Source organism: Stereum hirsutum, assembly GCF_000264905.1.
Source record: "Stereum hirsutum FP-91666 SS1 unplaced genomic scaffold STEHIscaffold_6, whole genome shotgun sequence".
Lineage (NCBI taxonomy): Eukaryota > Fungi > Basidiomycota > Agaricomycetes > Russulales > Stereaceae > Stereum > Stereum hirsutum.
In genome coordinates, this window is record NW_006763136.1 from 426,873 (window position 1) to 454,732 (window position 27,860).

The following is a 27,860-nucleotide window of genomic DNA, read 5'->3' on the forward strand; positions in this document are numbered from 1 at the left end:
TTACACTCATGTTGTGGTGTTGTAACCATGACGATTTGGACGCGGAGTCCAGGCTTGCTCACCGGGGAGCTGCAAGGAGTTGTACGTGGAGCAAGGAGCGCACGAGAACGATGGGTGAGATGAGGCCATCTCCACGACGTGAGGCGAAGGAAGCACACGTTGGAGTCACCTGCGGAGGTTGACGCCGTTTTGAGTCGGCGCGCGCCGCAGTCTGAATGAAGCAAGCGGTATCAGGATCAACGGCCCTGGTTTGAGCACAATAAATTATACCGTCAAATAAGTAGTAGCGTCAATGAGGAGCTGGTCTCGAGGGTCGTACATGACGAGTTGCGACGCAAGATCAGCTGTGACAAAGGCTGATTGTACGAGTGACAAACTCAACACGACACAAATCCAAGAATTTAATGAAGGGAGTGAAAACCTCATACTAAAGTAACAGACGTTAGACCAACGACTTCGCAGTTGCAGACCAAGACTGTACTCACAAAAGCAACACAACTTCTCGACTTCGAGCATCCGTTCAGGTCTCCGACCATCTTAACCTAAATCCTTCCTGCTCGTACTTCTTCAATGACTCCAGCTGGTCCCGAACGAAATTCTTCTCCGTATCGACCGACAGAATATCGACCTCCTCCAAGCCTCCCACTTGTTCAGAGGTCCTTCCTACCGTATCGTCCACGCTTCCCTCCTCACAACCTGCCACTGCACAAATATGACCATCCATCTTCCGCCTCGACTCCAATATCGACACAATGACACCCAGGCCCATCGGCATCGAGCTGGCCGCCTCAGCATTGATCGTCAGACGCCGGAGCCGTGGGCACGAACCGCCTACAAAACGTCGTTTGGGAGTTCCACACTTGCAGGGGACGTCGCCGGAGTCAAAATGTAAGATGAGGGATCTGAGCGTTTGAGGATAGAGGTACAAGTTTTCGCCCGAGCCGAGCACCAACAACTCCAAACCGCTGAGGTTATTCAGTATCTTCATCAAAACCGAGTCGCCCAACCCATGAGTGACCTCGAACACTCGAAGCTCCTTGGCACAATGGTCAACAAGTTGAGTCATAGGTTTGTCGAGGGCTCGGTCGTACGCCTCCGAAACGTCTGGGTGGAATGTGCAACGGAGTTCGCGGAGGTGTGGCGCGATGATGGAGGAGAGGAGAATTTGGGCGGTCTGGACGGCAGGTTCGGTTATTTGCAGAATGGAGAGTCGATGCAGATGTGGGAGCGTGAACGTAGAAGGCGATACGGAGAGATCATCAGACGCGGAAGGATCGTCACCGAGCGGCGTGCGAGATTGAGGTGGCATGTCGAGGACGAGTGAGACCAGGTTCTGGCATTGTGATAGATTATGCATGAATACGGGAAGATCGAGCGCCTCGGTCTGCGGGTGGGTGTACGCTTGACCTAGGTCAAGATGCGCGAGACGTTCCCAAGGTAGCACCAATCTTGCCCAATTCCAGTACCCCCTCGGCGGCAGTCGTATGCGCACCTTCCTGAGCCTCTCGCAATTTGCCAACCCGAACAAAAGCGCAGTGAGGTTGTCTGTCGTATCGTCCGGAGCTGCGAAGGCCCGTACATCAGTATGTGCGTACTGCTGGTACGTGAAACTCTCGAGGAGTGGGAGTTCGAGCGGCTTGAAGGGGTAGTGGAGGATGGTATGGCCGACGCGCTCGGCACAGAAGTTGTGGACTGTGATTCTGACGCGTTGCCAGCGGGAGGCTTGAAACACGAGGGCACCAAGAGAGGGGCAAATAGTCGTAGCAAGAAATGGTGAATTGTCCGTGGCGAAGTCGAATGATAGGGGTGCGAATTTGGAGAGTGAAAGCCAAGTATTGAGGGCTTTGATGAAACTTTCATGGACGATGGCACGGCGTTCGAAGAGAAGAGTATTGTCGAAGGGAAGGTGGAGGATAGGGAGGTAGAGACAAGACCAGAGCTCTGGTGTTGATGTGACGACCGTTCTCCATGTGCGACAGACGCGAAGAAGGAGGAGTGGTGCGACATCGGGGTGCATGCGCCAGGAAGAATCCTTGGGAGATGCGGTATCTTCTTCGTCTGGTTGGCAATGGTGGAAGACTTTGCAAAGGACCTCGAGGGGTAATCCAAGGGTTGGACCCGCTAGGGCCATGCTAACTGTACACATTTATACGTCTAAGACAAGTCCACAGAGGAGTGCGGGTTAGTTCATGAATCAACTACCAGTCGATAGAAACATACTGGAGTATTAATCCGACGCTCGTCGTCTGCACTCAAGGAGCGACCACAAAGTCGGTATACGTTACGCGACTGCCAAGACAAGGAGCTCAGCACATCTCAGCTCTCTGAATCAAGCTGAACAGTGGCACTCACAGTAACGATGGTTCAGGTCTGTCTGATACGAAACGGACGTTGATGCTGGCCCTCTGCCCAGTAGCTGGATATCGGGAAGCCGCAATTGAACGACAAAGTGCCAGCTGCGGCCATCAAACCACTCACCACGTTTATATCGACTGACATCCATCTTTGCCGCTGCCTTCTGATCGTGCCGGGGGGCCTGCGTCATCACCACGACGTGGAAGCTCGGCTGTGGCTTCAGTCTCCAGTTCCTTGATACTGGTTACACTCCAGTACGTTTCGGACGTATTCTGATATAGCCATGGAGCAGTCAGCGCTCAGTTATTTGGCCTGTAAAAATCAGCGAAAAAAAGAACAAACCATTTAGGTATATTGGTGCGTCAACAGGCGTGGACTTTCAGCTCAGAAGAGCCCTTGATGTTGCGGGTTATATGCATTTTGTAGCGATAGAGTGAGTGGTTGACTCGCTGTTATATTCATCATGGAGGTCGTGGTGCAGGAAGGCGGAACAGGCCTGAGCTTGAGCCTTGATGAGCCATCGCCACACGTTCCCACGAACAAAAGCTGAGGTTCGCCTCTGTTGGAACCGGCCTCCTCACTGGTAAAAACAATAATCTGGAAGATACATTTATAGTCAGGTCGCAGTGCCCGAACATGTGCATCCTGACTTTCTACTCAGTTTAAATTGTCTTCTCATGGGTCGTTGATTTAGATCGAGGCCTCCAATCAAGGATTCTTCTACAGTCTCATTATTCGTCCACCTGGTGAGGACAGGAGCTCCTCGTCCCAAGCTTTACAGGTCACCGTCGAGCCCGAAGCCACTCACACCCACACAATCGCACCAGAGGTTGAAGAGTAGATGTACGCACGAGCTGGCTAGCTCAAATCCTATAGAACAGAGCCAAATGAGTAGGTAGACGAAGGCCGAAGAATAAAGAACGAAGTATACACAACGAAGTTAGGAGTCCTCGAAGCCAGAAAAGATAGTATGTAGGTAATAAAGTTTAACACCCTGAGAGGTATCGCAGCGACATTCCCCTCCTGAATACATCACCCCCGTCAGCCCCTCGCTAGACCGGGCCCTCGTTCCTCTCATCAACGCCACGGGAGAACAGCATCCCTGTGGCGCATCAAAGCACGCGACGTCGATCACCTTTTCCACATCCATCCACCCATCACGCTAACTAACCATCTAAACATTCCGAAGCCACCAAATGCCACTTGCAACTCCGAAACCCAACAGGATAAGAATACGACCGCGCAGGCCGAAGAACGAGAATCGAAAGAGAAGGTAGAAATGTGTAGGGGTGTATAATCACAGACAGCGAGGGATGTGAGAGCGAGACTGAACGATACAAGACGAATTGTAGATGATTGGGATAGGGGTATGTGTTCCATGCCGAACGAAGTGCGCTCTTCATTCGACAAATAGATAGTAATGTGTGTGCTTATGAACACATTCAGATTCAGAGCGCCAAGACAGCGACCCCGAGGGCAGCAGCGCCCGCCAAAACGTTCACGGCAGCGTTATTCCTCGCACTCGATGAAGAAGAAGTGGAAGCGGCGGCGGTCGAGGTCGAGGAGGCGGAGCTGGATCCAGAGGTCGTGCTGGCGCTCGCTGAACCTGCCGCTGACGAGGATGCAGCGGCGGTGGAGGATGAGGCAGGGGTAGAGGTGAGGGTTACGCCCTGAGAGTTTGAAAAGATCGTAAGTCCATGAGTCCAGGCATCATTCCATTATATTGGGTATGACCAATGAACAGGGTGTGGCGTAAAAGAGACATATCGAACGCATGAAGGGGGACCGGGGGTAAGATTGTGAAGAATGGAGAGCGATAAAGGGGATGGCCGAGAGCGATGCGTAGAACAGGGATGAAAGGGAAAGAAGACGTACGACGGCTTCACATTCCGACACGGCAGCATTATCGGCTTGAGTTAAATCGTCTCCCGAGCAAGCACCGGCGATACACTCGGTGGTGGAGTCGACGAAGGTTGAAGAGTTGCAGAGACAGGTCAAGTCAGAGGAGTCGCAGCCTGCAAAGTCGGCAGAAGCTAAACAGGGAAGTGCACAACCTGCACATTCGAATGAATGTTATCTTGGTCAACGGCTAGCTATGAAGGGGAGCTAAGTTGAAACGGCACGTACTCGGGTAGGACTGGCGAGGAAAGAGACGGCTAGCAGACGCGGAGGCGACGGCGCTGGCGAGGACAAAGACAGTGAGACGCATGTTGAGTATGTGGTGGTGAAGAAAGAAGTGGTTTGCTTGAGCAAGCTGAGTTGAAGTTCGAAGGGAGGAGGTGGCGCGGACGAAAGAGCTTGGCAAGAGCGTTTGCGTTGGGAAGAAAGAGGGAATGCGATGGGGAGACCGGCGTTTTATAATGAGGGTACGGCAGGAAGCAGTATCTGATGTGGGAAGAGAAGAAAGAGGGCTGGGAACGGAGTCGAATGCCGTTGGATGAGGGCGTTCGAGGTCGCGTGTGGAGTGTTGGAAATCCCCAACATGGATAGGCGTGAGCCAATGAGCGGGTCCAGAACCTTACATATTACTCGACAGGCACGGTGAGGTCACAAACACACGGCCAGAACGGGAAATGTGAATGCGACGTGAGGCGACATTTCGACGTCGAGTGCGACTTAGAGAGATGTTGATGAGTTTTGACGAAAAAATTAGCAAATTACTGTCAGACGTCGAGGTCCATTCGTGTGGCGAAAGGTAAGGCCCGAAGCAAAGTCTCGACTTCGGAGAGCAGACTTCATGCTCTGCCTTGAAATGAATGGAATGCGTCGAGAGATTACGATTCTTTTCAGCTTGCGACGTCGATTACGCCCACGGGTCCGTTCTCTCTAGTAAAGACGATACAGCATGTAAGCGCCACACAGCGGAAAAGAGCATCTTAGGCAAAATAAGTTCTACTTTGATGCATATAAGTGGACTATCCTAGCATATGGCCCTCACCATCGAGGAACGCAGATACAATAAACCATACCTCTTATTTGGTTGTATCTCGAGATAAGACGCAGGAACCGCTTGTTCTGAGCGACCGTGAGGGCATTAGCAAGAAGGATTCCAGACATTGGCCAACGAACGTTCCTTAGACGAAGGAGCCGAAGGGGCGTAAGGGATCACCATCTACAGAACAAGGCCATCTTACACACCCAATCCAATTGTCCTTTGTTCCCAAACAGGACGGCGGAGACGCGTGAGTGGCGTTGGTCTCGGAAGATGCCGTGAAACTGTACAGCTGGCAAGCCACCGCAAACCTTGCGGATGTTCGGCACGTCGGCATTGCGGTGGCTGAACGCCGAAGGCTTGCATTTGCGCTGAGCACAGTACCGAACGACGTCCCCTCCTCAAGATCAAACTCGTAACGATGGTCGTGCGTATTATTCCCGACAATATGCTGGTCGCTGTAGACGATGCTGATCTTATGCTCTCCGTTGTCCATGACAGTCCACTAAAAAGACTGGCAAGGTACAACCTCACGCCCATCCGCACCATTACCCCTACCCAATTCAGACGTGATTCTTCTACGGGCTCTGACAATCGCACTTACTGTTGTAGACCGGTGGCAAGCAGCGCTCTGCTCTCCAGGATGTCGTGACCCGCGAGTACACCATCCACCTCCACAAGCACGTCCACGGCAAGGCTTTCAAGAAGCGTGCACCCTGCGGCGTCAAGGCTATCATCGCTTTTGCGCAGAAAACCATGGGCACCACCGATGTTAGGATCGACCCCAAGCTGAACCAGGCTGTCTGGGAGCGTGGTGTTAAGAGCGTGCCTCACAGGATACGGGTGAAGCTTGAGCGTGAGTGTTTTCTCGTATCTCTTCTTCGAGTCAAGCGTTGGGTGGCAAAGCTGTTAGTCTTGGTGCGAGGGGTTCTGAGTGGTTGGTGGATATTGATAGAAGGCAGAAGGTGATACTCAAGGCACTGGGTAATAGGATGGCCGTCGTGTTGAGATCTGGGGATGAGGGAATGATGTAGAGAGGACTGCCCACCCGACACCGGCGAGAGGTCGTTATCTAGACGGAGGTGCTGACTGCCCGGCTTGTTTTTACAGGCAAGCGTAACGATGAGGAGAACGCCAAGGAGAAGCTCTTCACCTACGCCTCGCACATCTACGTTCCCGCAGGACAGTTCAAGGTGCGTCTCTTATCCCATCCTACACTTCCCTGCTCTACATCTACATTAGCCGTTGCCTTCCCCTTTTTCCCGAACTTCTATGGAACCAATCCGAACTGACCTCTGTCTTCGATCTATGTACGCAGGGTCTCCAAACCGTCGTCGTCGACGCCGAGTAAATTCTGGATCCCTTCCCCTGTCTTCCGTGTCTACCTGCGCCTGCACTTTGTCTCTCCCATCTTCATATCCGATCGGTCTTCTTCCATGTCATCTATGCCATGTGTGTATGCTGCACTATGTTTTGTCGCTCGCGATGGCGTGACAGAATCTAAAAGTAAAAACAGCGGAAAAACGCGACCTCGTTGGACTAAGCTTATGGATCAGTTATGGAGTATCGAGTTGAGGGTGGTCAAATAAGTGTTGGTGTCGATTCTGTGCGGAGGGGACCATCTGCTTGCTACATCTACCGCTTGCCGCCTTCGCACGTTTTGCAGGGTAGTCTCATACTCTTTTTCCACGTAAATGTTCAACTGCTTGCGTCCCAGCGTTGTACCCATTCCCTATGCACTGAGTAGGGTTCATGGTTGTAAAATGTTGCCTCTGAGTTTTGTCTCTGATCCTGGTTTTAGCAGCGGCCGTGGGAAGTGGAACAGGTACTAAGGGCACTCCGTTCAGTGAGTAGCTCGTTTTATCCTAAACATTGTATCTGGCATCGGGTCCCCTCGAACATGTTCGCGCTAGACAACACAGACATACTCCACGTTCATCACTTCACTGGGGAGGTGCTCGTCTGCTGGGCCAACCTGGGACACCGCGACACCGACGCCACGCTTACGCCACACCAAAATTGCCTAATCAGCAATGAACAAAAAGCCCGGCTGATTCCGACGTGTCTCGAGCGGAGTTATTTAAGGACGCGTGGGCCGCGACACGAGTCTCATCTTCTTCTCTCACAACCTTTATCTTGCATCGAGACAGGAAGACATCCCAGCAGAAGATCGTAAGTAAATCAGTCTCTTTCCTTGCACTGAAAACGTGTCGGACACTTACTGCCATTGCTCCAGCAAACCATTCGATGCCCGCTTCCCGTGTTCCCTTCGAGATTGTGTCCCACATTTTTGTCCTTTGCCTCCCGAAAGAGTTGAATGCGCCGCTGCACCCTAATGACGCCCCTCTAGTTCTCACTCGTATCTCTCGAAGCTGGCGGGCCATAGCATTCGGGACGCCGGTATTGTGGGCGCATCTTCGTCTTCCGACCAGCAACCATCCATCGATAATACCAGCGATCCATAAATGGCTCTCTGCGTCCCAGACTCGTCCCCTCACCCTCATTGCCGACCTGGATTATCCGGAGCCAATCACAGAGGAGATGGAGAAGAATTACATTAAAGCCTTGAGTGCTCATTCGCGGCGTTGGAATGCCGTAAGCTTGTCTGTTTGTCGCGAGGCCGCCCTGGGGGCACTCTCGTCCTGCCTCGACGGGGAGACCGATACTACTCCCCGTCTTCAAAAGCTGGATCTGGCTGTGTGGCGTAATGTGAACAGCGGTGTGGATAGGCCTTGGGTTCAGCCTATACTCGACAGGCTTCAATCTTGTGTCAGCTTACAATCTTTGGGGATTTGGGAATGGCACCAGATAACTTCCCTCGGCCCCTTCACGTGTCCCTCGCTCCGTAACCTCTTAATATCCTTTCAAGGCGAGGGCTCGTTGCCCTTCGACATGGGTGCCCTCATCAACTGTATACGACACTGTCCGAACCTCATTCGATTGGAGATCGACCTACCGCGCGCCCATCGGTTCACTACCGGGAGAGATATAGCCCAACTCCCTAATCTCGAGACGCTCAAACTCAACCTACACAGCTTCGGTTTCGCTCATTTCCTCTTCAAACGGCTCTTCACTCCCCACCTCCAGGCCCTCACGCTGTCGGTCGCAGAATCCCAAGATCCGGAAGGCGGCGGCGATGACGCCCTATTCGTGGACTCGTTCTGCTCTCTTCTGGAGACCTGCCGCCGCACTCTACACACGCTCGAGCTAGGCTTCGACACCATGCTCCAGCACGCACTTGCACGGCGAGCGATCTACCGATTATCCGCCTTGACTTCTTTCGGTATGGATAACATGACTTTCTCGCCATCCAACGCCCGATTCTTCCAGGGTATGACGCTTCAGCCTCCGATCCCGGAGGGCGAAGGCCCAATGGACATGAGTACTCACTCCATAATGAAGACGAAGAACGTCTGTCTGCACACCCTCAGACTGGAATTAGCTCCTCTTCCGGCCAGACGTCTTGAAGGTCCGCATGGATTGGAATACGACGAGGAACTGCTACGAGACATGGAACAACTGGTGGTGTCTGTTATATGCTTGCTGACTTCCAGGCAAGCTGTCTCGATGGGTCAGATACCGGCGAGGGGCAGACCCGTCCGCTCTCTCGATAGCTTCGTCATGGGATACAACTTTGCGAAGCTTTATAGGCACGATCTGCCGATGGATTGGCCGTTGGTTGACGATTTTTGGAGGGCTTGGATTCCAGCGACGAGAGAAGAGAGGAAGGCTGATGAACAAGTTTAATTTTACCGGGTTTACAAGTTTTGTCTCTCTGGGGCGAATTTGCCATTTATAGAGTCGCCACGTATTTACTATCAAGACCGTCAGGGTTAGCACGTTGGAGCTAATATGGTGTCATTACTCACAACATATACTTACTCGCATCAGTATATTTTCTTTCCGAATGTGTTTTTCATGCTGGTGTGGAGGTAAGGCGCGCGGTCTCGGGAATGACCGGATGTGCTTAGTCAGCAGTGCAAGAGTGTCCCGTTTGTTGTCCCGTTTGTTGTCCCGTTTCCACTCTTGTTTCCACTCTTTGCACTATCCAGTCACGACATCATCCCTATCCATCTTCAATTCGTTCATAGCCACAACCACTGAGTACTTTGTGATGCATGTATGCTCGAATCGATCTCCCGAAGGATAATTCCATGGTATTACTACTAATAAGTTTGCCAGGCACAGTGGCAACACTAAACGCCTTCCCATCGACGAATGGCCAAGTCACAACTCTCGTAGACCGTCTTGCAAGCCGCTACGCTGATCTACATTGGTGATTCTTATGCAGCTTGTTCCCCATTCAGTTTCGCCCTTTCAGCCTTCCTATGATCATGGGCTCCGCCACAATGGTCAATGTTCTCCGTTATATCACCCCCCTTTCAGCTCCCCTTTGTTGTCTTTGTTGCCTCATCAATATTTTTCTTTCTCATGCTGGTAAAACATTGTACTCTATGGCTGTTCTTTGTTCGGATCTCTCCGCTTGAGGTCATGCCAACATCGAGGCCTTTGTTTATGGCGTGATCTTCTACGGCCAGCTGGCTACAAGTTATAAAGCACGCATGTGTTGCTCAGAGGCAGCCATCCCATCTACTCTGAACAACTTACTGGTACGCTACCTTCTGGAGTTGCCCAGTACCATCCTTTAACCTCTTCCACAGACTAGTCCGCCCGTCTACGCTCGCGCACACCATCCTCGAAATGTCCACCCTTCCCCTACCGACGGAGCTCATATCCCGAATATTCGTTCTATGCCTTCCTGATCCAGAGTTCGAGCTTGACCCTACCCAGGCGCCGTTGACCCTCACCCAGGTTTGTCGTGAGTGGCGAACATTGGCTCGATCCATGCCGCGCCTATGGACGAACCTCCAACTTCCCAGACCCGATGATAAAGTTCTTACGCTCCATGCCTTGGACTCGTGGCTGTCCTGTTCCAGACCCCTCCCTCTCACGTTCAGCTTAGATTTCCGCTGGTTGGACGACCTCTCTGATGAATTGGAGGTCGGGTACATCCTGGCTTTGTGTAGCCATGCTGCGCGGTGGAGGGATGTTCGCTTGCGCCTGCGACCCACGATGCCGGTCTTGGGCCTACTAAATGGCTTTGCATTCGTTCACAAAATTGAATCCTTTCCGCTACTCGAGAATTTCAGACTCACTATCCCTGAGACTCCCCACGATCGTCGTTCCTCATGGACCCCTCACCTCACCCAAGCTCTTGCATCCTCTCCCGCTCTGCAGGTTTTGTCGTTGTCAAACTGGGATGGCATCATAACGTCACCCACTCCCTTGTTCTGCTCTTCCCTTCGCGACTTCAGTTTGTCCCTTCGATATCATATCACTTCCTACAGCCTGGCGACTCTTGCTCATTTCTTATCACGATTCATAAACCTAGCCTCCCTGACCTTATATTTTGACTCCACGAGTCGCCTCGATGGGTCTATTTCCAGAGAGACACTCGAATTGTCTCACCTGCAATCACTTAGACTGGACACACCCGATATGTTGTCTATGACTTGCATGCTTTCTCATTTCCGCATGCCCGAGTTGACCTCTCTGCACGTCGGGCTAGTCGGTGACTCGCAAGACACCGAGATACAGGACGAACATGTCGTAATATTCAGTCGCGTCTTGCGCGACTGTGCGTCCACGTTGCGTTTACTCGATATCCGCTTTGATATTGCTGTCACAATCGAGCACGTAGAGGCGCGGGAAGCGATAGCCCATCTTTACGCGCTTGAACACCTCGTTCTGCACAGCCAGTCCTACTTCCCTGGATTGACCGAGCTTTTGAGGAGCTTCTCATTCGACTTCTTCTGTGGCCCACAACTCGAATTCAAACAAAACACAATACTGAAGAGCGTGTACATTGACCTGGTCGATGGGATCACAGGCAATGACTTCGACGACCTTGAGGTCGAGACATTTCTTGGAGCGGTTGTGGACATGGCCTGCTCGCGGCGTTCCCTGCCTCGAGATGCTCGATCTGTCGACGGCGAGCGACTTTTGGCTGTGTTCGACTTCATTCCGGGACCAAATTTCGAGGAGCTATTCAGATACGGCCGCCCATCGCGGTGGGCTTTTGTGCAGGATCGGCTGCGTGAACTTGATGAATTAGACTTTTCGGGACCCCTCTCGGTGAGCGTGCTTCACCATATTATTTATACTTGATTTATAACGTTCTTTTCATTCTCCAGGAAAGCGACGACTGAGCCTCATGTCTTACAAACCAATGTCCCTCCAGTGCTTTCAGATCAACAGTACTCTGTCCATTAGAGAATGAGCACCGTCGCTTCAGGCTCATTTAGACTTCACTTTATTGTACTTGCTGAGGTTTCAATGTTGCTCGCATCACATAGCTGAGTCTATATTATGTAGAGCATTTTCGAAACATGTATCCGGTATAGATTTACACAAGCTTATGTTCATTCTTTGGAAATATCCTGCAAGCGTTGCTTTCAGTATGTGGCGCGCCACAACTCTCGGCTAAATGCCGATGAGTTGAACAATTGACCATCTTGTCTTCATCCTCCCACGCACTTTCAGGTTCGTCAGCGGTAGAGTCTGATTCGCTTACTCGATCACCACTATCCACCTTTATGCTCAAGGACAAGATGTTAGCATCCATCTTTGGCAGCGAACCAGAATATCTTTACTTGACCCTTGACCACCGCTTTGAACTGCCGGGTTACCACTGGGCTCTTGTTCTCTCTACCAAAGACAGCCCGGACTTGGACGAGGACACTTCGCACGCGCCCGATTCATATCGGTGGCATTTAACAAATGTTCCATCCACTCCAAGAAAGGCAGACACTCGTCTTGTCCCATGGTACAAGGAACAGGGCGAGATCAGTATGTTCGCGAGCATCAGCCTCATCGCTCGCTTTACCCTCGCCCAGTTCAAAGCCAGCAAGCATGCTGCCACCATTCGTCGTATCAACGAGGTCGTCGACAATGTCGTTATTGTTCAGGACGATCCAAATTTCAGGTGTAGGACTTGGCTGAAGCTTGTGGTCGAAGGGCTGATGCGTGCCGAGATCATCAAGTTGAACCTCGCTGACGCAGACTTGCTGGAGAGTCGAGCGATCAATGAAGCGGACAATGTGATGAAGGGAATCGCTGCAGGGGAAATCGTGATTGATAGAAAGAGCGCTATACCTACATTTGACATGCGCCTTCATACGAAGTGAACCAAGGCAAGTCTGTTCGTTATTGTCTATGTACACATTCACCCAAGCTGATGTGTACAGCAGAATTACTGACTGGAGTCCACTCCCAACCAGGTTCTCTTTCCCAACATATCTACTTCCGTGGTCAATCACGTTGGCCAGGCTCCTCGAGTGCTTCGTATAGTGTGCCTTAAAAGTGGTCAACTCTACATATGTATCAGCCATTATAGGATGCCCATTGTCCATCCGCGTTCAAAGAAAATGCGGTCACATCATCTCCCTTCGCTTTCCCCGCCTTGCCTGGGACCTTCTCAGCACATGTCAACACCCTATCCCGAACGGCCTGACTTCATCGTCCAGCTCCTCCCATTTGTCTTCGCTTTCAATCAATTCCAAGAGGGTCTTCGATAGAGCATAAACGTCAAAATGGCTTTTTTAGCTCTTGTTGCATGCTGTTATTGCTGCATGATCCATGAGTCCATGAATCGTTCACCAAACAAACACAGACAGTGATGTCCCCAGAAATAGCAGTAGCACATTCTCGAAAGCCACTCTCGTTCTACTCCCCGCAGATGCTTTAGCCGTAGAAGAGGCTGCTGAACTTGACGAAACTGGCGGAGCAATGGCGGTATTATGCGGGCCGAAGGGACACTGTAAAGCATCCAAGATGTCTAGGTCAAACAACATGAACATGAGCATGACCGAGAGTTTGACATCGCGATGGGATACGACGTACCTGTGGCTGGCCGGGTGTAATCAGTGTATGTGGGCGGACCAGCATATGCGGGCGTGATTGTCCCGACTGTAAACCACAAAGAGAGAATCAGCATCGTGGACCGACTTTATCGATTGCTAGATAGCGAGTACGAACATAGCAGCATCGCGAGGCATATCATAAACATGCCAAGAGACGGGGAAATGAGAAGTCGGGCCATAAGGAAGCCGTGTTTCAGAGGCGTGGGGGTCGTGAGATGGCGGTCAGCTCCTGATGGCAGACGAGTGAAGGGAAAACGACGCGGACGGTTCGACGACCTCCCATGCTTTATGGGAGATTTGAGAGATAGGTTAAACGATAACTCTAACATGCACAAGCAGTGCACCAATGAACTACTGCTCAAGTAAGTTTCTGAATCCCTCGGCCCCGATCTGGAATGCTGACGATATGTTCCCAGGCTAGCCCCGCCAGAGTCCCGCCAAACCCGAGAGACCGAGTCGAACATACCGACGCGACGTCGGCAGCCAATGATGTGCGCACGGTGAGCTATGATGTGAGAAATGTTGGAAGGAACCGCTAGCATAGGGACACACATTTCGATAGGAACATGCTTGTAAGCGGCAGGCTATCGCGAGGATCGTAGGAGGATGAGACTGTTCTCTGGATGCTTGAGAGCAGTGCGGTTTAAAAAAGCACGGCGGACCGCGGTCAGAGGTGCGAATTTAGGGTAAGACGTTCGATCAATAGCAATTGCATTTGCGATGTGGTGTTACAAGTTCGGCTACAAGAAAACATCGACATGGTTCGGAAAAAATTCATTAGTCTTGGGTGCCTTGCCCGCCCGAGTTCTGTAACTTCCGTACGACCAGTTCGGCTTGTTGCCTGTGTAAGGAGGACACGTCAACATCACCGCCGATAGAAGCATGGTGAAGGAGACCAAGAGATGGGGAGTGAGGTGGAGAGTAACGTACAACTTCATGCGAAGCAGAAGCTTTCTCGTCGCCGCTTGCATATCTTCGCCCGACTGTAAAGCTCTGGCAAACAACTGAGCTCTTTGGTCCGTCGACCTCGCTTTCAGGATCTAAGTAGCGGTGTGCATCAGAGATAGTAAAAGTGGCGACAGATGTGGAGAAAAGGGTTAAATGGTGTAAGATGGACCTTATTCTGACTGTCTACGCGACCATGGATATCACCGCGCTGGATGAGGGATACGACCTGCTTCTCCGTCTCCTCGATAGTCCAGCCGAACGCATTGCTCATACGTTCCAAGCGGATGGTAGCGAAGGGTTGGAAGTAGAGGACGAGAGCCCGTGAGCGAATGCTTGCCGTGAGCGCAGAAATATGTGGCGCGAGCAGAGGATCGAGCATGTGGCGGGCCTAGGACAGGGATAAAACATCATGGTTCGCGAACATGCACAGGAGAAATGACGTACAGAGAACTTCTCTAGCAGTTCCAATACACTCTTGAAGCGACTACCCATCCACGCATCAACAATCTCCTTCATTCCCTCACCTTCACCTGGCAAGCCGTCACCTTCGACAACCCTCCTCTTCACCTCACCTCTCTCCAAAGTCGCCAAGGCGCAAAGTGTCGCGTATACCGTTACATCACCGGGAGAAATAACGTTTCCCGCCCACGGAGATAGCATCGACGGGTTGGGAGGGAGTGAAAGGAACTTGCTGGCCGCCTTCTGATAGTTACCCTGGGCAAGGAGTGAGAGAGCAGTGGCGAGGGTGAGTTTGGCGTTACTCGAGATGTGTTGTTCGCTTTTGCGAGAAGATGATGTGCCACCCGTGGTTCCGGATGCGCCAATAGCAGTGGCGGACTGGGGTTGAGAATTGGAGGCAGAGGAAGCAATAGCTTCTAGAGCAGATTCTGCTTTGAAGGTGTATGTTGGAATGTGTGCAAAGTTGCGTTGCTCGATGAGTAGCTGGCGTGAAGACGTTAGTGGCCAAACACCCTGGTGAAAGACAAAAGAATAAGTGGCGTACCTCCAGTACAGACATGCACATCTCCAATACATGTTGGCTCGTCGTACAGAACTCTCTCGACTTCGTGTAATGCCTCAGTGAGGCTTCATAAGCTCCGGTACTCCTGAAATGGGCCGCCAGATCCCGATGGGCCATCCTGATACTCTCCTTGATCATGTTATTCGTGTATGTCTTCAGCTCGACCTCGAGTTTTGTGCGTTCTGCATTGTTCTTTGCGTTCGTCTCCTCTATCCACTGAAGATATGGCGACTGATCTGGGATGACATCGACCAACGGCGGGAGTGATGGGTCGCTTGCGACAGCATGATCATAAGTTGAAAGAAGGAGTTGGTAGAGATGCGTGTCACGTTGGTTTGGGAGAGTGAGAAGTGACAAAGCGGTGGTCAAAGCTCGAGGGGAGAGAGATGGTGCGGTGTTCATGATATGATTTAGACGATCAATGGCCGCTCGGCCTAGGGGGTGGCTATCAGACTGATCTCGGTCATATTCTAAACGTAAATGGTAAAGCAACGCACCAGAGTAACCAGAAATATATCCATCAAGATCAAAGGGATGCGCATCGTCAATTTTGACAAGTGGTCGTAGGGGCTTGTCTGACAAGGATGTGGCCGCGTTCGACGCCTCCAGCGCGTATTGCATGTCCATGTCTTCAATCTCCATGTCCATGGTGGATGATCGCGTGCGCTGAGATAAGTATTCGCCATAGAATATCATTAGAAAACCCAAAATCGGTATCTCCACCTAAAAGAGAGAGATCGAAAGATAGATAATACCTGCGAGAACGTTGAGTTTTGTACAAGATGATATGGTCAGGTCGATCGGAATGTGGATTGGATGCGTTACTTAGAAGCTGGATTAGCGGAGTAAGTGAGTCACTTCTGTTGCAAATTGATTTACCTGTATTTCCCCCAGTTTCAAGATTAACGATAGATTTGAAGACAAAGAGTGCTCAGGCAATGTAAGAGGACGAGGATGAATGGGGAGAAGAGACGAAATAAGCGCCCGTCGACGCGTGCGACGCGTCCGTGTTGTGCCACTCGGCATTTTCCCGGTCATCGTGCTGAGGTGGCGCGCCACAATCCCATGCTCAAAGCTGCTCAAAGTACTGTTTTCCTGGACATGGCATCAGAACAATGGCTTAAATTTTGTCACCAACAGCCTCGAAAACACATCATGATAATCACGGGAAAGGCCACGGCCCACAGGTGGCAACGCCCGCTACGCAGCCCGCGCGGCAACCTCGAAGTGGACCGTGCAGTAAGATGATAATGTGGCCGCCATAAAGGCGCTACAAATAGGAATTTCCAGCACTCGAAGACAATAGATCAAATAGCATTTTAAAAGTCTCAAGAACGAAAGGGCGGAGGCAACTGAGCAGCACAGCCACCCATTCAGCGCCGAAAAACTGATCGTCTGCGAAACGGAGGCAAAATAGTAATTTATCAGGTTCATCGTGAATGAAGCACTGGCACGTCTATACTGCGCTTCCCATTCCTTCGGTTCTGCGAGAACACCAAGCGCGAGGAGGACAGACTGCTGCACCTAAGAACCCACTACTAAGTAGCGGGAATAATTTATTGAACTATGCACATATTCATACCACAACAGTACTCTAACGATGGGTATGGTATTCCTATTCCTATTCCACAAAACGCAGGCTACTACTACGTACTTGCAGATCGCTTCCGGAACATGACATTCCCTCTGCCTGGAAGCAAGACGCCATTAATGAAGAACTGTCTGGGTACCTTTTCTCCCTCAAACTTCACATCATATGTGGTGACAACGTGAGTGAGCAGCATTTTGAGCACCGCAGATGCAAAGAATCGTCCTGGACTATCAATCATCGGAAAAATGGTAAGAGATGGTATCGGTCATCGAGCAAGAGCAAGACCAGAACCCACCATGCATGACGCCCATGTCCAAAGGACAAGAAGTCAGCACCAGTCAAAACCATCTGCTTATGGCCTTGTTTCGAGGTGTTGGCCCCATTTGATGGTGGGTCAGAGAAGCGGAAGGGGTTAAAGGTGTTTGGATCGTCGTAATACTCCTCATCGAAGTGGGTTGATCTCATACAGCATGACACCGTGGTTCCCGGCGGAATAGACATTCCATTCGAGAAAGTAAAAGGCTTGAGGGCGCGACGAGGTAATGCGACTTGATCACAGAGATAGACAATATTAGTGTAAGAGCCATGTCTGTGAGATGAATGACTCCTACTCATTCCTAAACCATCGACGCGCAAAACTTCTCGGAGAAAACTATCGACCCTTTTCATCTTGTCTAGTGCTGTCTTGGACCAACCAAACTCCGCGGTGACAGGTTCCACTTCCTCCCTCAAAGCTTGGGCGAACTCAGGATGTGCTGCCAGACGATGAAGAGCGTGGGTGAATATCTGTGTCCTCTGTTCAGAAGCAGCCTACGCCGTAAGACATAAGAACGTACCATCGAAGAAGTGTGAATTGCTGCAAAATTCACTGCAAGTACCCTGCGGGACAGCATCTCAATGGACCGCTCATCGTCCTGAGAGCCTTCGATCAACCAGGTCAAGAGATCCTTTTGTTCAAGCTGTTCAACGAGTCGTACTAACATGATACGACGCAATATTTACCGTTTTCACAGCATCGGTGCTGTCTGATGTATTTATACGCTCCTCAATGAGGGGACCCAAGTGCTTAGATGCACGCAATACAGCCGAAGGAACAGTTGTGACCAGTCGCCCCACTAGACTGCAAAAGTGGGTTAGAGCATGATGGACCATACCAGTCTAAGGAAAACGCACGGTTTCAAAAAGTCTGGACATATTCGTATGATATAGGCACATTTTACCACATCTACTGTGAACTTGGATATGAGCGCCCTATAATCGTTATCACGGCCTGTAAAATCGAGGATGAGCACTACATGGGTGCTTGATAGTATTGACAACAAACTTACAGAGAGGCAGACCAACGAAGACTCGATTTATCGTGCGACACATGATCTCTACCACAGTCTGGAAGGACTTAACAGCTACCCACTCTAAAATTGGATTCCGCGCTCAGAATAGTCACCAGGAAAAAAATTGAGGAAATACATCACTCGCCATGTCCCACGCAGGGAATAGCTTCCGTACAAGCCGCGACGATCTCGTCATGAATGTCACCGCAAAACCCGGGAATGCTTTTCGTGAGCTGAGACTGGATAATTGGAATATGATACGGGTCATCTGCGATGTTAGAGCCTAACGTATATTTGGTCTGCAAGATCTTGTAGCATCATTGATATTAGAATACTCTTCTGTCTAAACCCTTGACTTGCTCACCTCACGGAGGGCCCCGTCGAGTGAAAGGACATCGTCTGAAGCCTTGCGGATGTCTTCAAGGGATTCGTATCCACTAGCCATGACTTCCCAGTAGTTGAGCCTTGGTATTTTAAACAAGGACCCTTTATACTAGAACCAACACCTTTGGCACGAAGCTTGTTGTTAGAAAGTGACGGACTTACTCGCTCGTAACCTTTTTGAACGACTGCGGGAGCATTGAAAAGGAAGTAAATGGCACTTATATACGCAGCTACAGGTGCTGTAGGCCCCATGCTTGGGATATGGTCCAACTGGGTAACTCTCGTCGATACAAACCGTGTTCCGGAAGTAAAAACAATGCTTACTGGTGGGCCTCTGCTTCGATACCACACTATCAAGCAGAACATCGTCAAAGACATGGCCGCCAATGTGCTTTGAGAATATTCCGGTGCCATGTTGGAGATGTTGAAGATGGGGCATGTTGGAAGCATGCGAAGGATCGTGTGGCCGCCTTCTCGTCTTTATTCACACGGGTGGTGGGAAAAGCCGGCTGTGTTTCAAGTTTTTTTTGGCACGCTCAACGACGGGCCGCTCTTCTTCGAAAAGACCTTTTTCGTGCCACTGCAAGTGATCATTTCTTGCAATCTTCGTACGCTCCGTAACGTTTCTCATTCATCATTCTCAAGGATTCCATCTTGCCCCATCTTTGATGATGTTTCGGGCATGTCGCTATCGGGCACGAGGAGTATTATAGTACTGGGCATTGGCACGCACGATTTTACGCGCAGTCTGATCGTGCCGGGAGGTATAACCATACTCCTTGAAGCTTTTCTGGGATGATCACCATCATGATACTGATGTATTCGTGACGATTATAGCTGAATCCCATCACCAGTATCCCTTGACGTCTATAAGCTTGACATTTCAGACAATCAATTCAGTGCTTCGTTCTGTTCATAAAATGGAGACAGTCCATTAGGGCGAATCTAAGAATTCGACATGTCGTCTGGTACCACCACAACCTCTGGACCATCTTCTATAGGGCCTTCTACCTTTCCAGGTAGCGCTGTAGCGCTCAAAGCAAATCTCGAGTTTCTCTGCTTGAACGTTGCCTTCGGATCAATTCTCATTCCTGTTGCCGTCACTCTGTTATTCTTCTCCACTCGCGAAAGTCGGCGCCACCTTGTCTTCATCCTCAATGTACTCGCATGCTGTAGCGGCATATGTCTAGCAGGATTAGTATCCGTCGATCAAGGACGCAGTATCCTTCACCCAACCGATCTGGAGGCCGTTTCTTCCACCACATTCGTTGCCGCCATCCTCTTCACCTCCATTGCGACCATCTTTATTGACTCTATTCTTCTTATCCGTCTGCTTGCCTTCTTTCCTCGTAGAGTCACTCTGACTCATACCTATATCGCCATCCTCATATTTCCCTTGACGGTCAAATGTGGTCGTATCTTGGTGACCTGTCTTTACATCAACACGCTTGCACACCCGGCCAGACCATACGGTAGCATGCTCCTTGCTGCCGAGATCACATGGAATGGGAATCCATATAACATTGCCATTCGAGTCCTCGAAGTCATCGACAATGGGTGAGTTCTAGTTATGCCTAGCTTGCCCCGAACTTAGCCTGAACAGACGACATGACTATAGGTTTGCAACTCTGTTCTTCCTGAGCAAATTGCGCCGGTTTCAGGCTGCAACCAAATCTCTGGGCCCGCGTCGCGGTCGTAAGCCTTGTATGTTTCTTTTTACAATCATCTTTAACCCCGGCCGTCTTCTATGTAGGTGACCTATTGGGTCGGATCAGGTCCCTTTTCCTTGTTGCGCTTGGGAGCTTTGTCTTTCCGTGAGCCCCTCGCTCGTTAGCCAACCTGCACACTACTGACCACTGCTTTAAAACTAGGGTCCTTCTGAATATCGCGCTATTAGTCCTCGTCGCCAGTAACGCGGGTTTTGAAAAAGGTGCCGCAGTGCTGCTATCTAATAATTATGTCTCAATCCTCGGCGTCGTTTTCGCTACCGTTTGGACAAGCAGACACAATTGGAACTAGCACGACACCCCACCAGAGGAAGCACATTCCGACTCGGCTCGTTCAACGTGGAATGCTGCACGCAATCAGAGGGTGCTTTCAACTATTCGCTTCGAAGCAGCGCCATATGTCCGCTCTTCCACCACTGACGATGTCGTCGTGGTAGGCTCTCGGCCATCGCAAAGTGCGTAAGAGCCAGAGAGTTGTGCCAGCGGCAAAACGAGGCGGATACCGGAAACGATATGCGACGGGTGGTGTCTTTTACAAATCTAGTGCGTATATTTGGCCCCTTTGCCGTGCACGCATGAATCTGGGATTGTTGTTCACAAGAACTTACTGATAGTGCTTTGTAACATCGCTTACCAGATAGTCTCGAACCCTTCAGTAACAGTCCCAAGGATGATGACCTGCTCTGTGGCGCATCATGGAAAACAAAAGCTTCTCTATGTATCGTCTTATTTAACTCTGGCGATTCATCTTCCGCAGAGGCGGCCCGTTTGTCTGCACATCTCTCGCCTGAGCGGTTCGTTCTCCGTCCACCATGATAGTATTCGTTAATCCGAAGGGTCTCTACATCCGTACAGGTCATATCCAGAGAACCTAATTTCTTACGCCTACCGAGACGGGATTTTTTTTTGGCTCCTTTCGCACTTCGTTGCCAAGACTTGTGCTCAGGAACGCGCTACGAAAAGGGACATTCTTCGCCATGGACTGGCCTTTGCAGAAAGAGAACAATACCGGTGAAACGTTCATCGATGCCATTTCCCACCTGGCCCGGCCACAGGAAACTGCGTCTACAGTTATTATCACGTTCCTCCCATTGCCTTGATCCTTGGGCTCCGGAGCTTCTCCATGTCGTTAGCTGTGTCTTTGTTTCTGATCTCTGCTAGTCAGCTGAACCAGGAGAGTAGCAGCAATCTCTTGTTTCAGTTCCTGTGATCTCACACGGTCCCCTATCATGCGGCGCCATAAGTACGATGGTTCATCTTGAAAAGCATTCATCTCTTCGAAAATTCCCTGGACATAGGCACCATCTCAATGGCAGAGAAAAACTCCCCCGATTCTTCGTACGATATTGTTGTTGCTGGAGGTGGGCTCTTAATACCGCTCACTATTTTTTGACTCCATCTGCATACCATCTGACCACTGCCACTTTCGTGTTGTAGGTGGAACCTCTGGATGCCTTATCGCCGGCAGACTCGCGGCTGCTCATCCCACATTGAAGATTTTGGTCCTCGAAGCAGGTCCGACGACGCGAGACGATCCTAAACATGTAAGGCCAGGACAGTACATCCGTCACCTATGGCCAACGTCGAACACCGTGCGTTATCATGTCGGGCATACCTCAGAGGCATTGGGAGGTACGCATTGAGCGTCTAGTATTCGTGCTAACATCCCACGATGCTGACGTGCTATCCCAGGTCGGGCCCCTCTGGTGCCCTGCGGCCAGTGCCTTGGTGGAGGATCGAGCGTGAATTGTGAGTTAGTTAACTCCCTTCTGACTTGTTCAATTGAAAGCCTAAGACTGAATATCCACGCCTAGTCATGATGTATACACGAGCGAGTGCTTCGGACTATGACGATTGGGAACAGTTGTACGATAATCCAGGATGGGGATCAAAGGATTTACTCCCCCTACTCGAGAAGGTTTGTCCCACTATCGAAGTCCACTGCTTTACTGCTTCTTTGACCTTAACGGCTCCGCAGGTCGAAACGTACCAAGCCAATCCCGGCGCAGAAACACATGGGACGTCGGGACCCTTGAATGTCTCGCGCGGTGGCATCTACTCCAATGTCGGGAAGCAATTTCTCGATGTTGCGAAATATATGGATCCTGGCCGTATGTTGGATGAGGATGCAGATACTAACAACCTCAAGAAGTTGAACGTGTATTGTGTACGTCTGCAGCTCCTTCACACATTTGATTTCTCATTGACATGAGTCTTATATACACAGCGATGGAACAAGTCAGCTTCTACTCTGTCGATCGTAGTGTCTTGAATACTGACAATACTTTGCTTACTAAGATGGATCGATGGCGTTTCGGGCAAACGCTCGGACGTACCACACCACTTCATCTATAACCAGTCTGACAATCCAAATCTCCACATCGTCACTGGCGTCCACGTCAAACGCGTCCTCTTCGAGTATGACACTATTTCCATCTTCCATCTTCTTCTCTTTCTTTCTCACCTCACCCTAACTTTTCCTCTTTACCGTCCGCCTTTCAGCGAGGATCGCCGTCCCAACACCGTCGAGTTTCAATACAATACCGCCATTCGTCCCGACGCAGACAGTTCACAAGTTCATAAAGTCAACGCCACCAAACAGGTCGTCATCTCAGCCGGAGCGTTCGGTTCTCCTGGTATACTCGAAAGATCCGGAATCGGGGCGAAGGAGGTCTTGAAGGAGAACGGTGTGAAGGCCGCATTTGGGAGCGACTTTGAGTTGGCGGGGGTTGGAGAAAATTATCGGGGTAAGCACGTTCTTCTCCTGGCAAGTGAGGCAGAAGGCCGGTACTAATCTGTGGGCGTAGATCACCATCTTATGTTCTGGCCCTATAATGCGGCGCCTGAGGCCGAGACACTGGACGCTATTATACGTGGCGAACCGGACAAGGTCGAAGGTGTGTACCCTGTCTTGCTCGTATTGACTGAGCTCTCACATATCGACCAGAGGCCTTGAAATCATGGACGGAACAAGGCAAAGGCGTCTTTGCCTCCAAGTAAGCATACCCAATTCACGTTCTCTTCCCATACCCCACAGTGTCCGATCCTGATACGTCTCCTGTCATGTATGACACAGTGGTATCGACTCTGGCATCAAGTTCCGTCCCACCGAACGCGAGCTCGAGCAGATTGGCCCGGAATTCAAGGAGAGGTGGAACGACCACTTTGCCGATGCGCCAGACAAACCGGCTTTCCTCCTCGTCCCCACCTCTTTGTACGCCCTCCTACATTCTAGCGCTCTAATATTTCTACGCCTGCTCATTCGTCTGACAGGAACTTTGCGGACCCGACGCTCCTACCGGCGAGGAACTTCTATTGCATGGCATTTTACTCCGTGAGTCGTGCCCCCGCACCTTTGTGAAGATTACCACTTGTTTGGGGTTCGTCACTCACATTGCAACGTGAAAAGGCGTACCCTATGTCGATAGGCCATGTCCACATAACATCCGCCACCGATCCCGCCGCACCTCTCGACTTCCGTTCCGGCTTCCTAGACGAGTACGCTCCCTCCTCTCTAATCCCCCTTTCCCCATATTCCGTTTCCCACTCACCTATTGTGGCTACTGTGGTAACAGCAAAGCAGACGTCCAAATCCTCTCCTTCGCCTACAAATTCTCCCGCGAACTGGCCCGCCGGATGCCCCTCTTCAGGGGTGAAGTCACCGCTATGCATCCTAAGTTCCCGCCTGGTAGCAAAGCGGCGGCGATCGAGGACTGCGAGGCGGCTTTGCCTTTGGTTTTTAGAGGGGGTGAGAACGGTCACGCGGGTGGCGATGCAGAGAAGGAGAAGGGCGAGTGGGAGAGGATCGTGTATGATGAGAAGGATGAGGAGGCGGTGGATGCGGCTGTTAGGGAGTATGGTGAGTCTTATACTCAGCTGCTTCTGTGACTAGTTCACGGAGGTCGAACACAACATCTGAATGTCTTTCTCGCAGCTTCGACGACGTGGCATTCGGTACGTCTCGACCACTGAACACAATACCCAACCTAACACGACAGCTCGATCGACTGATTACGACTGACTGATTCGGTCGGGTTGACGGTGTATGATTTCGTTTATATCGATAGATGGGCACCTGTGCCATGAAACCCCGTTCTCAGAACGGCGTCGTCGACCCACGATTGAACGTCTACGGAACCAAGGGGCTCAAAGTCGCTGGTACGTCTCTACCCTCTTCCTTCCTCAGCCATCATACCTCGACCATTTCGTCCTGCGAACTCATGATGCACTTTCCGACATTGATTGTTATTATAGACATGTCGATCGCGCCAAGCAACGTCAGTTCGGTGAGTCCCTCCACTCTCCATTTGTCCATCCACTCGAGCCGATACCCAAGTTATTCTGACGCTGTGTTTGCGTAGAACACGTACACGACTGCTCTGACGATCGCAGAAAAAGCCTTCCTGATTATTGAGGAAGATCTCGGACTAAACAAGGCGTGAAAGGCGACTGCCACTGTTCCTTGTACAGGGTCAGTGTAGCGGGTAAATGAACTGTAGCCGTAGGTATACGAATACCTATGATCTTCGTGGTGGCAGCTCTCCACTGACCGAACTCTGATGATCACTACTCACAAGATAGAAGAAGACACAATCAGCAACGGTATTATTCCACGTTGATATTCCGAAACACCCAAAGGAATAAAAAGGGAGGAGAAGGGAAGAAAATAGCAAGTGTTCAGAGCTGCGAGAGAGTCAAAGGTAAAGGGCGAGAAACGAAAAACGGAGCCGGCGTAGTGAGCATGTGAGATCGTGATCGAGAATTCAGAAGGATAGGTCTACGTATACACTTTCGGAGGTCGGGGTCAAAGATTCTTCAAAATCGAGAAAGGGGGTCAAGTCTAAGAAAAGAAACGTACACGGGGAAGATGGCGACTGGTGTATTGAGAGACAAGGGGAGGAAGGGATACGGAAAAAAAAGAGAGCCTATGAGCACACGCTATGAACACATTGGATGTGACCAGAGAAATGTGACCAGAGAAATGTGACCGAGAAGAGCAAGATGGAAAGAAAAGGAATTGGAGTCCGAGAGATGGAGAGAATAAAGACGACTGTGAGGTTATTTGGTGTTGGTAGGTGATGACGACGTGCGGAAGAAAGAAATCGAGAGAGCAACAAGGTGGTGCGTGAGAATGCAAAGGATGATGTATATTCAGTGCACAGAATCAGGGGACTTTCATCGGGTAACACTTGACATCATCGGCACCGACGGGATATTGCTGCGTGTGGCAGTCAACCTCGTTCCGCTACAAGCAAGCAAGGGATTATTAGCAAAAGGTATCCATAAAGAACGAACAATAAGAGCGCCACATACTCGTCAAAGTGCTTCCCCCTCTTCGGATCTGCCTTCCTCTTCTCCATCGCCTTCCTGACCTTACTCTCCGGCCTCACGACGATGATCGGCACAGGCGAGTGACTCAAACAGTATTTCGACACGCTACCCATGCCGGGAGCGCCGAACGCCGCTCCCCATGCTTTCATACCACGGGTTCCCCGCGTACCGACGACGACGCTATCGGGACGGTAGAGCGCGATGAGACGGTCGATCGTGGTGGTAACCTTGCCGGCTATGAATTCAACGATGATGGAGAGCTGTGGCGTCGCTTTAGTGTGTATATCATGAGCGAGACATGAACGGACGCACTTTACGGTTGTGATCGAGGTCCATAGCTTTCTGCTGTATACGAAGGAGAAGTTCTCGGGCCTCCTCACGTACAATATCATGATCCTTGTCTGCACGAAATATATTTGATCAGATGGCGAATAGAACAAGATATTGGACATGCATACCGAGGTCCTCCTGGTCAATACCCCTGAATACGACCAGCTCATCACCATCCTGCACCAGATCTTCAATTGCCCAATCCAAAGCCTGTCTCCCGCTATCATCTGCACTGGCCGCACACAAAAACACCCTCGTATGTCTGTTCCTCACATACCCATCCGACTTCACCGACAAAGTGAACGAGAACATGGACGCAGCCGGGTTCTCAAACGTATCGAACGACACTTTGGGCGTATAACCTTGAGAAAGCGCATGGGGTGCATGGATAGTCGAAGCTGTGGGTGATTGCGATTGTGTGCTGTAGGGGGAGAGATGCTCAGATGGCGAGCCTGATGCGATCGTGCTGTGTTGACTCTGACTGGAATGGGTATGGGTGTACGGCACTGGTATACCCGTAGATGAAGTCGACGGGAGGGCAGTCGTGAAGTTATATGGCGAGACTGGTGGGGTGCCCGCCAACGGCGTCCCCGGTCTCGAGGGGTGCTTCATCGCCGACCGCAGCGGGATGGACGGTACAGGCGCGTACATCGTCGGCGCCTTCTCGCGATACGAACTCTTTGTGGACGCCGTTGTGGATGATGAAGGGGTGGATGAGGAGGTTGTTGTCGTCGTGATCGCCGGCGTCAGAGGCGTTGGTGAGAGGGGCTTGAACGATGGCCACGCAATATCGGGGCCACACCATGCCGGAGACGCTCCGGCAAGTCGCGGCTGGCTTTGAAACTGGGCAGTGCCACCATAAACCGAGGACGTCTGTTCGCTGTTCTCATCATCGCCCACGATGTCTCCGACAGCGAGCAAGAGTCCTAGTCCACCGCACGACGCGACGCCCGAGCCGAATACTGCGGCCGCCGCCGATGCCTCCACTTCTGCTGAACCTAAAGCTTCGGTCTCTACCCCTGCTTCTCCTTCTGCTCAGCCGTCGACATCCGCAAAGCATGCTGATGACGACTCGGCCGAACCTGAGGTCGATTCCTCAGCTGATGCTGTGAAAGATGGTGCCGACGCAGAGAGCTCGTCAACGCCGACGGCGACAGCATCTGCAGACACCTGGCAGGCGATCTGGTCTCCTCAGTACAATGCCTACTATTTCTTTAACTCTCTCACGCAACAGACGACATGGGAGAACCCTCTTCAACCGACGACCAACGACCCAGCCGCTGAAGCCTCTACCTCTACCTCCGCCTCCGCCGACCCTTCCACTTCCGCATCTCCTGCCCCCGACGCCACATCCACATCCCCTTCCGCCGCCGACGCCACACCGGCCTCCCTCGCGCAGATGTACGCGCTTCAAGAAGCGGCAGCCGCGCAAGGTATCGACCCCTCACTCGCGTATCTCGACCCATCATTGGCTGGTCCCTCTGGAGCGTCGGGAGCAGGCTACTATCATACTGCGAAGTTCAACGCTCGAACGGGCGCTTTTGCGCGGCCTGACGCCCGGGATCCCGGGCATTTGTCGGAGTTTGAGAGAGCGAAGAGGATGAGTGAGGTTTATTTTGATGTGGGGGCGTGGGAGAAGGAGGTTGAGGCGAGGAAGCAGGAGGAGGCGGCAGAGGAGGAGGCGGGTAAGAAGAGGAAGAGACCGAGTAAGAAGGATGTGGTACGTTATTCCTCTATAACCGGCTATGGTGGATCTTGTTTTGCTGATATGGAGGTGTAGGAGCGATTCAAAGAACAGAAGAAACAGAAGAAGATTGCGAAGACGGCTTGGTTGCGTAACTAGTCGAGACTATATTCCCCCGCTTGCTGTTCTTCTTGGAACGTACCAGACAATCAGCTATGTTTATTCCTGTCTCACTGTATTCCTCGTCAACTGTGAATCGTATCGCCTAGCATGCGGCCTTTGTTGCTTTACTCATCTGCCGTGC

General features: G+C 51.1%; 11 protein-coding genes across 11 annotated transcripts; 5 read left to right on the plus strand and 6 right to left on the minus strand.

Moving 5' to 3' along the window:
• Positions 1-520: 520 nt before the first annotated feature.
• Positions 521-2,804, minus strand: STEHIDRAFT_138930 (uncharacterized protein; the record flags this gene model as incomplete). The annotated part of the gene is made up of 4 exons (XM_007303354.1): positions 2,698-2,804; positions 2,479-2,627; positions 2,353-2,416; positions 521-2,132 (listed from the first exon to the last, which is right to left on the minus strand). The coding sequence occupies exons 2-4, from the start codon at positions 2,543-2,545 to the stop codon at positions 521-523; spliced, it is 1,743 nt and encodes a 580-aa protein (XP_007303416.1). The 5' UTR covers positions 2,546-2,627; positions 2,698-2,804.
• A 372-nt stretch (positions 2,805-3,176) lies between these two features.
• On the minus strand, positions 3,177-4,696 carry STEHIDRAFT_120844 (uncharacterized protein). The gene is made up of 3 exons (XM_007303355.1): positions 4,483-4,696; positions 4,231-4,409; positions 3,177-4,025 (listed from the first exon to the last, which is right to left on the minus strand). The coding sequence occupies exons 1-3, from the start codon at positions 4,562-4,564 to the stop codon at positions 3,804-3,806; spliced, it is 483 nt and encodes a 160-aa protein (XP_007303417.1). The 5' UTR covers positions 4,565-4,696; the 3' UTR covers positions 3,177-3,803.
• Positions 4,697-5,899: 1,203 nt separating this feature from the next.
• Positions 5,900-6,638, plus strand: STEHIDRAFT_56238 (uncharacterized protein; the record flags this gene model as incomplete). The annotated part of the gene is made up of 3 exons (XM_007303158.1): positions 5,900-6,143; positions 6,398-6,480; positions 6,606-6,638. Coding segments are annotated over 3 exons (360 nt in total), but the record flags the coding sequence as incomplete, so codon positions are not given.
• An 896-nt stretch (positions 6,639-7,534) lies between these two features.
• On the plus strand, positions 7,535-9,034 carry STEHIDRAFT_156104 (uncharacterized protein; the record flags this gene model as incomplete). The annotated part of the gene is made up of 1 exon (XM_007303356.1): positions 7,535-9,034. One exon carries the CDS (start codon positions 7,535-7,537, stop codon positions 9,032-9,034), a length of 1,500 nt encoding a protein of 499 aa, XP_007303418.1.
• A 954-nt stretch (positions 9,035-9,988) lies between these two features.
• Positions 9,989-12,724, plus strand: STEHIDRAFT_138933 (uncharacterized protein; the record flags this gene model as incomplete). The annotated part of the gene is made up of 5 exons (XM_007303357.1): positions 9,989-10,106; positions 10,857-11,422; positions 11,692-11,745; positions 11,893-12,480; positions 12,568-12,724. 4 exons carry the CDS (start codon positions 9,989-9,991, stop codon positions 12,472-12,474), a joined length of 1,320 nt encoding a protein of 439 aa, XP_007303419.1. The 3' UTR covers positions 12,475-12,480; positions 12,568-12,724.
• A 218-nt stretch (positions 12,725-12,942) lies between these two features.
• Positions 12,943-13,334, minus strand: STEHIDRAFT_156106 (uncharacterized protein; the record flags this gene model as incomplete). The annotated part of the gene is made up of 3 exons (XM_007303358.1): positions 12,943-13,124; positions 13,190-13,255; positions 13,325-13,334. 3 exons carry the CDS (start codon positions 13,332-13,334, stop codon positions 12,943-12,945), a joined length of 258 nt encoding a protein of 85 aa, XP_007303420.1.
• A 561-nt stretch (positions 13,335-13,895) lies between these two features.
• On the minus strand, positions 13,896-16,153 carry STEHIDRAFT_77923 (uncharacterized protein). The gene is made up of 8 exons (XM_007303211.1): positions 16,058-16,153; positions 15,934-16,002; positions 15,676-15,844; positions 15,161-15,612; positions 14,602-15,099; positions 14,327-14,545; positions 14,140-14,249; positions 13,896-14,050 (listed from the first exon to the last, which is right to left on the minus strand). The coding sequence occupies exons 3-8, from the start codon at positions 15,824-15,826 to the stop codon at positions 13,987-13,989; spliced, it is 1,494 nt and encodes a 497-aa protein (XP_007303273.1). The 5' UTR covers positions 15,827-15,844; positions 15,934-16,002; positions 16,058-16,153; the 3' UTR covers positions 13,896-13,986.
• Positions 16,154-16,749: 596 nt separating this feature from the next.
• STEHIDRAFT_138935 (cytochrome P450) lies at positions 16,750-18,923 on the minus strand. Its single transcript, XM_007303359.1, has 11 exons — positions 18,809-18,923; positions 18,647-18,754; positions 18,465-18,593; positions 18,246-18,408; positions 18,098-18,181; positions 17,943-18,039; positions 17,772-17,889; positions 17,606-17,716; positions 17,381-17,555; positions 17,065-17,317; positions 16,750-16,996 (listed from the first exon to the last, which is right to left on the minus strand). Exons 1-11 carry the CDS (start codon positions 18,896-18,898, stop codon positions 16,825-16,827), a joined length of 1,500 nt encoding a protein of 499 aa, XP_007303421.1. The 5' UTR covers positions 18,899-18,923; the 3' UTR covers positions 16,750-16,824.
• Positions 18,924-21,510: 2,587 nt separating this feature from the next.
• STEHIDRAFT_120848 (alcohol oxidase) lies at positions 21,511-24,839 on the plus strand. Its single transcript, XM_007303360.1, has 18 exons — positions 21,511-21,572; positions 21,649-21,843; positions 21,904-21,960; positions 22,026-22,129; positions 22,190-22,378; positions 22,439-22,449; positions 22,510-22,629; positions 22,714-22,958; positions 23,019-23,108; positions 23,159-23,207; positions 23,288-23,425; positions 23,485-23,545; positions 23,621-23,709; positions 23,787-24,070; positions 24,146-24,165; positions 24,279-24,369; positions 24,466-24,497; positions 24,573-24,839. The coding sequence occupies exons 1-18, from the start codon at positions 21,521-21,523 to the stop codon at positions 24,651-24,653; spliced, it is 1,908 nt and encodes a 635-aa protein (XP_007303422.1). The 5' UTR covers positions 21,511-21,520; the 3' UTR covers positions 24,654-24,839.
• A 547-nt stretch (positions 24,840-25,386) lies between these two features.
• STEHIDRAFT_156110 (uncharacterized protein) lies at positions 25,387-26,523 on the minus strand (the record flags this gene model as incomplete). The annotated part of the gene is made up of 4 exons (XM_007303361.1): positions 25,387-25,456; positions 25,525-25,802; positions 25,855-25,943; positions 26,001-26,523. 4 exons carry the CDS (start codon positions 26,521-26,523, stop codon positions 25,387-25,389), a joined length of 960 nt encoding a protein of 319 aa, XP_007303423.1.
• Positions 26,524-26,773: 250 nt separating this feature from the next.
• STEHIDRAFT_146639 (uncharacterized protein) lies at positions 26,774-27,778 on the plus strand (the record flags this gene model as incomplete). Its single annotated transcript, XM_007303362.1, has 2 exons — positions 26,774-27,592; positions 27,653-27,778. 2 exons carry the CDS (start codon positions 26,774-26,776, stop codon positions 27,713-27,715), a joined length of 882 nt encoding a protein of 293 aa, XP_007303424.1. The 3' UTR covers positions 27,716-27,778.
• Between the last annotated feature and the right edge of the window lie 82 nt (positions 27,779-27,860).